This window comes from Eucyclogobius newberryi, unplaced genomic scaffold (genome assembly GCF_026437365.1).
Source record: "Eucyclogobius newberryi isolate DKJ021-1_F unplaced genomic scaffold, fEucNew1.0.hap1 SCAF_163, whole genome shotgun sequence".
NCBI classification, from domain to species: domain Eukaryota; kingdom Metazoa; phylum Chordata; class Actinopteri; order Gobiiformes; family Gobiidae; genus Eucyclogobius; species Eucyclogobius newberryi.
The window spans coordinates 130,397-140,000 of NW_027315794.1; the positions used below are offsets into that span (position 1 = coordinate 130,397).

At 38.8% G+C, this 9,604-nt stretch overlaps 1 protein-coding gene across 6 annotated transcripts in view; it reads right to left on the reverse strand.

Annotated features, from left to right (window-relative positions):
- Window positions 1–9,604, reverse strand: part of LOC140362368 (membrane-associated phosphatidylinositol transfer protein 2-like) — a 100,670-nt gene that overhangs the window by 19,072 nt on the left and 71,994 nt on the right. For 5 of the 6 annotated variants that reach the window (XM_072448459.1, XM_072448461.1, XM_072448462.1 and 2 more), the window contains exons 8-14: window positions 6,316–6,420; window positions 6,177–6,241; window positions 4,591–4,650; window positions 1,383–1,627; window positions 712–901; window positions 507–626; window positions 57–262 (exon numbers count right to left, since the gene is read on the reverse strand). In XM_072448459.1, coding sequence (XP_072304560.1) covers window positions 57–262; window positions 507–626; window positions 712–901; window positions 1,383–1,627; window positions 4,591–4,650; window positions 6,177–6,241; window positions 6,316–6,420 — 991 coding nt within the window. The remainder of the gene's footprint in view (window positions 1–56; window positions 263–506; window positions 627–711; window positions 902–1,382; window positions 1,628–4,590; window positions 4,651–6,176; window positions 6,242–6,315; window positions 6,421–9,604) is intronic. The other variant, XM_072448460.1, reaches the window with a different exon arrangement.

Below are 9,604 nucleotides of genomic sequence, written 5' to 3' on the forward strand. Positions count from 1 at the left end.
GGCTGCACAATATGAAGGGAAATGACGGTTGTAGTTTTATCGGGCGACGCGTGCACCTGGACAGGAAGGCGTGGTGCTGCTTGATGGTGTCCTGCTCGTATGTGGATGAGTCACTCCTCTTGCGGGCCAGGGGCTTCTTGTCCTCGCTGACACTGGTGCGGGGGATGTCGATGTTGCTGCGGCTCAGGTGTCTGCTGCCCTCTAGTGTCGGCGAGGAGGAGCCACAGTTCACGATGATGCCTGGAGACAGCAGGTCCTGGTCCTACAACGGTTGAAAAGATTTGAAAATCATGAAAATCGACAGATTCATCTGATGAATGAAAACGACATACTATGCTTTATTGTGACACTTTAATTACAGCTAAGTTTTTGATGAGTGAATGTTTTCTTCTTCCCACTCAATTGAATTCTTGTTAAGTGTATTGGTTATATGCATATTTGCTTTCTTCAAGTGTTCATTGACTTAGTCCCAATAAATAAATAACTGACTGAATGAGTCGCCTCACCTGTACACTGACCACACTGCCCCTGCGGCTGCTGTTCTGGCTCTCATTCACAATCTGGTTACTGCTGCACAGAGCGTCGAAGCCCATGATCCCTCCTACACAGTCCCCAATCAGACACACCTACCAAGCCAGAGGAAAGAAATCACACTTAACGCATCTGCACCAGCCAAGCGTGCAGTGGTACGCTTCAGCTGTGAGGAGGTACCTGTCCCGAGAAGGCCGCCCCATCCATGGACTTGAGGAACTCCCCGTAGACCTGGTTGGCCCGGGCGATGACGGCGGCCACAGCCTCCTGGTACAGGGGCGAGGAGGTGGCCAGGAGGGGCAGAGCAGCCAGAGGGATGTGGTCCTGGCTGCTGGACAGACAGCTCTCGTCGTAACTGTAGGGGCTCAGGCTGCAAGACGCCAAACACTAGTGTGAATGTGTGTATAGAGAAGGGCTGAAAAAGGAATCGCAGCAAAAATTTGGAAAGATGCGGGTCTGCGGAAAGAATCCACAACATGTCCAATTTCCCCAGACACTACAGCGGTCTGGAGCAGTTTTTAGGGTTATTAGAGGAGTCAAACTCTGCGTTCTCGCATTAACTCACACCCATGACCATACTTGGTCATCTATGTACCAGGGGTGGCACAGGTCAGCCCACCTCACCCCCAGGCAGTGAGGCAGTATAATGGGTGTAATGGGTGTCTCTGGGCTGGCCTGAGAACACCTCGGGATCCCCCCGGAGGAGTTGGAGGAGTGGGTGAAGGTAGTCTTGGAGTGCCTGCTTAGACTTCTAAGCGGAATAAGATAATGGATAGCTGGATAGTAGGTCTCCTTTAGGTTGTGTCTAATTAATTGTGTGTATCTAGTGCAAACCAAATCCTGTGCCTTACTTGGAGACCAGACTGAAAGCCTCGGCGCAGATGGGTGGACAGGGGACCAGGCGGATGGCGATGCGTCCCAGGGCGGCAGGGTAGTGCACTCTCATGACGGCGCCGAAGGCCGTGCTGATGGTGTTGACGTCAGCCTGTTTGCCACTCTGCTCTCCGCATCCCGTGTCCAGGATGTTCCCGCCGTGCAGCACCAGGATCAGCACATGGATCTTTGACGGCTGGAGGCACTGCTGAGACGCAGTCTCCTGAAGATAACGAAAGAACACATTTACAAACTGTATTAATACTTACAGTATATCATATACATCAGTCAGAATGGGAGCAGAGACAGCATGCTCACAGGAAGGGCAGTTTAAGGATTCTGGAGCTGAATTGTTCATGAGTCATGGATATTCACTAGGGCTGAAACAAGTTAATCAATGAATCGCAGCTAATCGATTATTGAGGTAATCGTCAACTATTTTAGTAATGGACTAATCTGGATTGTACACGGATGCCAAAACATGCCATGTGCTGAGAGAAAAGGTTTATGACAAGGCAAAGAATTACATCAAAATAACACAGGAAACATGGACATTTAGTATTTATAATGACAAATCTTAAACTTTGAGTTTAGTCTAAATGTTCTCAAGCGGCAGCTTTATCTGTGTTTTGTTAATGTCTCATATTCACAGACTTTTTGCAAACATAAATAAACTAACTGAAAAATTTTAGCTGGACAAATTGATATATTTTTCTTCTTTTTTTCACATTTTAGTTTCATCCTTACAAGAAAGTCTGCAACAAATAATTCACTAATCGTGACTAGTCGACTACAAAAAATATAACGGTCATTATTTGATCATAGAAATTGTATCTATCTGTATATCTGTATATGTAAAAGACAATTTATAACAAATACATTATTGTGGCATTATTAAATCAAAATACACTTTACTTGTTAATATTCTCTATGTAGAAGTTTAGTCACCATATTTCAAATGTTATTTGGTTAAGGTGTGTTTAGTCTCAATGTACAATAGAAATAATCCTTTCACTAGACTAAATTAATATACAATTATATTTTACATTTACTGAGAGTAGAAGTTAATGTCAAAGCAAGAATTACACCAAAATGACACAGGAAACAAGTAAAATGTGTGTTTTGATGTGTGTTTCATTTTGTCCTCAAGGGTAATCACTTTAGCTTCATCTGGGTCAAATTGAGCAAAGCTTTCATAATATTCAGAGGCCTTTCCCAATCTAAACTAATCGGTTGATCATATCAATATCGCTAGAATAATCGATTAGCAAAATGATCGTTAGTTGCAGCCCTATTATTCACACAACAGAATATGGAACAGACCAGAGGAAACCAGAGAGGGGACAGAACAAGGCTGACCTGCACTGCACCAGGACAAGCGTTCAACATCACAGAGGTGGGTGCAACACTGAACCACACTGACCCAGGACGCCGCTCAGCACTGGGGAACTCTGCCATAACAACTGAGCTAACCAACACAATATAAAGTTCGGATTGGCTTTTACATGTGATATTAAAGATATTCTATGGAACTTTTCTGCTGGAGGGTCTGCCACCTGCTTGTCTCTAGGGAAATATTGCTTTGCTTGGAATTTATCTTGCCTGTAATTAATTAAAGATGTTTTTTATTGCTTAAAAAACACAGGCACTTGGCCTGGTTTTGACACCTGCTTGTTTCCACGGAGATAAGTTTAAAGGAGACGTATTATGCTTGTGTTTCCAGTTACATATTCTTGAACTATAACATAAGTAGCTCATAATTTTACATTTTGTTCATTGTAACCACAATAATGCTCTAAACCAGCTCAGTAATAGAAACGGGTCCATTGACTTCCTATTCAAACCTGCATTTACATACTTGTATTTTTGGAAAGTGGCTAAAAGGCATTTTAGAACCTCCATGTGTAATTTTGAGTCTGATGTGAAAATTGAGAATTTTTCAAATAATCGCAGAAGAGAAGTACAGTGATGTGGGTGGGGATAGGGGGTAAGGGAAAAAAGGAACTTTTTGAGCACTCAAGGCTCAGGGCAATACAGGATTCCTCAAACATGCAGGAATCAACCAAAATGTAACATTGACTGAACTAATGATGAGGAAAAACTGTTGTAACAAGGTTAAGAGCTCATGAAAGCCCGGGTACCTGGCATTGAAAATTAGTGAATTTTGTTTTTTATTGTAAAAGCAGCTCTTTGGGCCAAAATGAGACCACTGCGCGCAGTCTGCATCTAATAATAACATGGGTAACATGAGGTAAGAGCCGAAAACAGCGCACTGATTGGCTGCACTTTGGTGGTCCACCCCAGTTTCACTTGTATATTTGTACACTTTCTTGAAAATTAATGCATGTGAATATAAAGGTTTGTAAGAGTTATGGATGAGTTAGATATATTTAAATACCTACTTCCTCCTGTCTGGATTTGAAAATCAGGTATCCCATCTTCAGAAATAGATTTTCTATTATATTTCCCCACATAATATATTATTTGTAATGTTATTGCCTTTTAAACATTCTTCTGATTCTTGAGTATATTTACTTTGGACTCTCATATTTTAGAACAATGTATCTACTCACAAGTACACAAGGTATTGTGTGAATCCATCTATACACATGATGAGGGAACACCTGACTATATCTATCAGTCAGGCATTCCTTCATCAAGATTGGTGTTAGCACTTTACTGGTAGCAGAAGGAATTACCATGGATAAACAAAAGCTAGTTTGGAAATTTGACAGAGGGAGAGGACCTGGTAAACAGGATTAATTCGTGAAAAGCGTGAATGAAACTAAACTCCAGATATGTTTTTGATGAAGGAACAATGTTGGAACATTCTTAAAGTAAAAGCTAAAAACAAAACAAATGCCATTCTGTGGAAAATCCCAGGCAAAGCAATAACTTCTCCATGGAAATAAGCAGGTGACGGACCCACCACAAAAAAATGACAAAGGGCACCTTTAAAACTCCAAACTCATCCAGGTTTGTTGCCACTTCTCGCACTGTGACTTGTCCCGTTTCCCTGTAACTCCTTGGCCCACCTCTGACAGTTAACAGAACACAGTGTGCAGTTTTGTGTGGGACTGGTCCAAAACTCCACATGTGCACAGGACACACATCTGGACGTCTTCACAGGGACACAGGGACAGGGTCAGTCTGGGCTAGGCCTCGGCAGCCTCTGGGGTTACTTACTGTTACCGTGATGGTGGGAATGGGGGGGCTATCGGCCTGGCCAATAAGAGAGCCACGCATCTGAAGACAAGAGGACATTACAGGCTCAGGCTCCTCCAGCCCATGCACACTCACAACAGACTGACGCTGGGCTCGGGTGGGCAAGAGTGACAAAAATCTATCTTTTTTTTTTTTGAACATCCTGATAACAATAAAAAAAGAACAGAAATATGTTAAATTTGTCTTTAAAAAATATTTAAGTATCAGACAAATGTGAAAAGACACTATTCATGGGTTTCAGGCATAAGAATTCCTTACAGATTAGATAACTATAGATCTTCTGTAGTTATCAAAATATTATATATTTTTTTTAAATGGGGAAAATCCTTCCAATCAGGAAGGAATCATTTTCCTGACACCAATGAATACCCTGGTGTGAAAGATTACAACTAAATGTGTGTACTATCTAATTGATTCAAAATTGCTATTATAATTGGAGTGCAATTATCAAATTTCAAATACAGATAGAATGCCTTCTGCAAAGGCCAAAGTATCCTGTATCTTTATAGAAATATGTTGTTGTACCTGTAGTTTAGACTCTACAATCATGGATTTCTTGTATTTGTTCATCACTTCAGATTTCAGTCTTCTCTCACATAGTAAAGTTCCTACAGGGGTTCGGAATAAACCCTCCCGCTTTTTAAACATATATTGCAAATATTATTAGAACCACAATATTCTCTCAGTTAGATATTTTTTCCCAAAAATGCCATTCAAGACACCTTTTTATTAACAAAATACCCAATATTTAAATGTTTCTTATCTTGATATTATCAATAATTAAAGTAATTGCCCAATGCTCAACACCAACTACCACTTTTCTGGGACTAGGTTTTGATTTCTTCTTTGAAATAGTTTACAAGTTTACAAGTGTAGTTCGCAATGATATAAACCTCGTCTCACACAGGGTTTTCTCTCTTCCAGCTTCTTGTGAGGCCAAAAGATGATTAGTTGTGTTTATATTCTAGAATCCCTCAAACTGAGCAGGTGGGCCGGTCAGAATTCTCAGGTGGAATATCCTGTCAGATGGCAGATTTATTGACCTGGTTTATGGTTCATATCATTCCTGGGCCTGTCCTCCTGAAACTAAAACTAGCACAAATTTCAACGTCTTCTCTGTCAGCATAAATAAACAAAAAGGAAAACTTTTTTCAAAATAACTGCGAAAAGCCATTATCCAACCTCAGATGTGATTGTTGTTAGAAAGAACTTTACACCACAAGATTAGCCAATCCCAAACACATAATATATATGATAAATTGGGATAATTATTTCAAAAACTAAATCTCCCATAGAGATTACAGAGTTACAGAATATAGGCCCCTGCCTTCCATCTGAAATGAAGACATCCTTACATTTCTAGAACGTGAACACAGCCTATTGAAATCCAATCAACAATGCAATAAACACATTGCAGAGCTTGTAATTATTTATATATTCGTTAGGTCCCTGTTTCTCCTTGATCTTATCTCGACACCTAAAAAAGTATTTCCAATCTAATCACAATATTAGTCAAATGCTGAGGCCTAGATCTGTGCAGATGTTACCTCATCCAGCCTCTCTTCACTGATGGTGCGCTCGTAGTCCGCAGACATGTCCTGAAACATTTCCCCTGTAAACACACACAGTTAGGCCCTGTTTGGACCTGGAGCACAGCAGCAGCCCTGGGACTAGGACATGTCGTACCAGGAGCGTCCTCTGTGTCCCCCGCCTCCATCTTGTCCATCAGGTCGTTGGAGTTCCATTTGGTGATCTCCTTGGGGAAGACCTCCTCTCCGTCAGACAGGTCCTCTGAAACACAGACAAAATACAAGTCGTCACCCACAGAGTACATTAGACTCTTTCTGATCCTGCTGATGGAACTCCCACTTGTCTGTTCATTGAAGTAACAATTTTGGTTCTCCAAGCTTAATATTGACAATATGTGACATAAAAGGTCAGATTTTGTTTTGTTTGTAATTTAAAAAAAAATATTGATACTTCTTCAAATACGTAAGTTTGTAATTTTGATACCGGTAATAGTTTTAGTATTGATTAGAATCAGATTTTCAACCTGACTTCAAATAATAAATCAGATGCCATGTCCAGGCAGTCAGTCTTACCATGACTTTTACATGAGTAGTTTTCCCAAATACTTTCTTACCCTTTAGCGGGTCCTTGAACCACTCCTTTTTGTACTTTGTACTGCTTGAGTAATATTTTTACACACGCATGCATACGCACTCAAACATTCATATTTTGTGATATTCTGAGGTTAATCCCAGTTTCTCCAGTCAAATCAACTTTTGCTCCATTCTGGAATTCAGAATGTTGACAAAGGGTATACTCAGGGGTGCAAGTGTTATGTGTTTAAATGTATTACACATGTTCGCTTAACTACCGTCTTATCTTAAGATGTTGCCATTTATATTACCTTGTATGTGCAAATGCCAGAATCACTAACCATATTAAACTAAAATATCATCAAAATAGCAGTTTGAACAATCATATTCTATAACAGGAACATGGCTCAAAAATAGTCTGCAGTAGTATATACATTGTTGAAGATTGGTTTACACCATCCCAGTGTAGCACTTACATGTATTGTGTATGAAGGCTTCATTTTGGACAGTGAGCTCAATAAATATAGAGGCATTTCTTATTTAGCGAAACACTCAGTGTTTATAATAATAGTAAGTTGTGTATATTGTGTGGTCGTACAGGTTCTCACCAGCAGAGGGCAATGACGGATTAACTTAGATCAACTCTTCATCTCAACACAGTGGTGGAACAAGTACTCAATTTGTATATAAAGTGTATGTATTTATTTTTTAGTCAGTTGTCTCTCTTAACACATAAACTTTCCCCAGGAAACGTTGTCCAATCTGCACCTAAAGATGTGTTAGTATTTAATTGAACCCACCGCATTCATAGCTTTGTATGAGACGTTTAGAAGATTTATATGTAACCGTTTTCTCCGAAAGCATTTCTCTCCCACAGAGACATAAAGATCTGCCCTTAAAGCAGCTCCTACACAAAATAAACTTTAGGTCTAATCTAGTTTACTCTAATACTAAACAAGCATGCATTTGTTGCCTCTATGTCAATACAATTAATGAATGTAAACCTGGCTCTGTCCATTTTTCAGATTTAAATGTCCCAAATACCAGTATGTGCAATTTTGATACATAAAATGCCTCATTTGTATGAAAACATTTCATAATGAAAAACATTTATGTGAGTAAACTACAGAAGTTTCAAATTAATCTAATTAAGATTTTTTTCTATTCAGCCACTGTGTCTCACCTTGAGTAATGTATTGCTTCTGTATCTGTACTTTTACTTAAGTAAAAGTATCATATAAAAAAATCTACTTGCGTAGGTGAAACACTGAAATTTCTTTTAGTTTGAAACTATTCCCGTCATTCTTATGATTAAATTTTACTTGAGTAGTTGTTTCTCCAAATACTTTCTTACTCTTTAGTGTGTCCTTGAGACATTACTTTGTACTTCTGCTTGAGCAATATTTCAACACTACTCTTAAAGATCAAAATAATTTGATCTTATTTTTTTCTCTAATTTTTTAAGAAACAGGCAGCTAATACATGAATACATTTTCCTAATATTAAACTATTACTTTTGAGGTACAACCATTTTCATATAATTTTCTCCACAGAATTTCACACTGATACAGACCAGCTCTGTGACCTTGCAGTCGCTCCAGCACAACCAGCACAGTACGAGAATATAAAATACAAAGACATTCTATACAGCTATTTTCATTCGATATTTTAATAATAGGAACTATAAACGGAATAGAACTCTAAAAATATCATACAAAATAGCGCCTGTGTAGTAGTGCATACATATTTAAAGAGATTTATTCTGTGATATTTTTACGTTCTTCATACCCGAAGCAGACGCACTTATGTATTGTGCATCTGGTTTATTTTTGACTCGTAGCCATAAAAAGAGATAAAATATAGATAGAATAGTTATAAATGTGTAATAAGTGATATTTGTGTGCACATACACTGAATATATTTTTGAATGAAGCAGTGAGAGCAGCACACCTCCTCTCACAAGCTGCCCCATGCGTACTGCACCACGTGATGAAGGTTCCACTTAGATTTATTCATATTATAACTCCATAACATCATAAACTGGGAAAAATTATCACATTTATTATCGAACACTTTGAAACATAGTCAAACGTTTTGACCAGGAAAACGTTGAAATTTAAAGGTGCACTTTGTCATTTCTCTGTTGGTCAGCCACCTGCTCGTCTCCATGGAGATGCTATTGCTTTGCCTGGAAGGTTCCACAGTACGGCATTAAACTGATCTGTCTTGCATTTATCTAATTATAGGTGTTTGAAAAGCTTTCTTACAGTGAGCGGCTCGCCTTTCCATAGACCTGACCTGTAACTTGGCCTGGTGGTGGATCCCAGACAGAAAAGTTATACAGTGCATCTTTATGAGGTAAATAAGGCTAATAATGTTCGAAGTTGGCTGGGTTATGCAAGGCAAATTCTTTATCACAATTTTATTTCCTCATATTGATCAATCACGATTTCTGGTTCAATTTTGTTTTGTCTGATAAACAATAATAGCGGCTTTCAATGTTCTATTTGTGATGGACTATAACGACTAAGATACCGAGTAATGCAATATTAATCCAATACCAAAACCAATGCATTATGTATTAAAATGCATTGAAAGTCTTCTACTACAAATGACCATCTTCTCTCCACCACAACTTGAACTCACCTACAAATTAAATATATGTGCAGATAAACTAAACGATGAACAATGTATTAATTTTTTAAAATTAAATTAACATTTTAATTATTTTTTTTTTAATTACAATTTTCAAACTGTGAAATAAAGAAGTAGGTATTTAAACCTTTCCAAGTCATTTGTCGCTCTCACAAATCCTTTGGCACATCACAGCCAATCAGCTCTCATCCCAGAACACAGAACTCTTCTTTACAAGT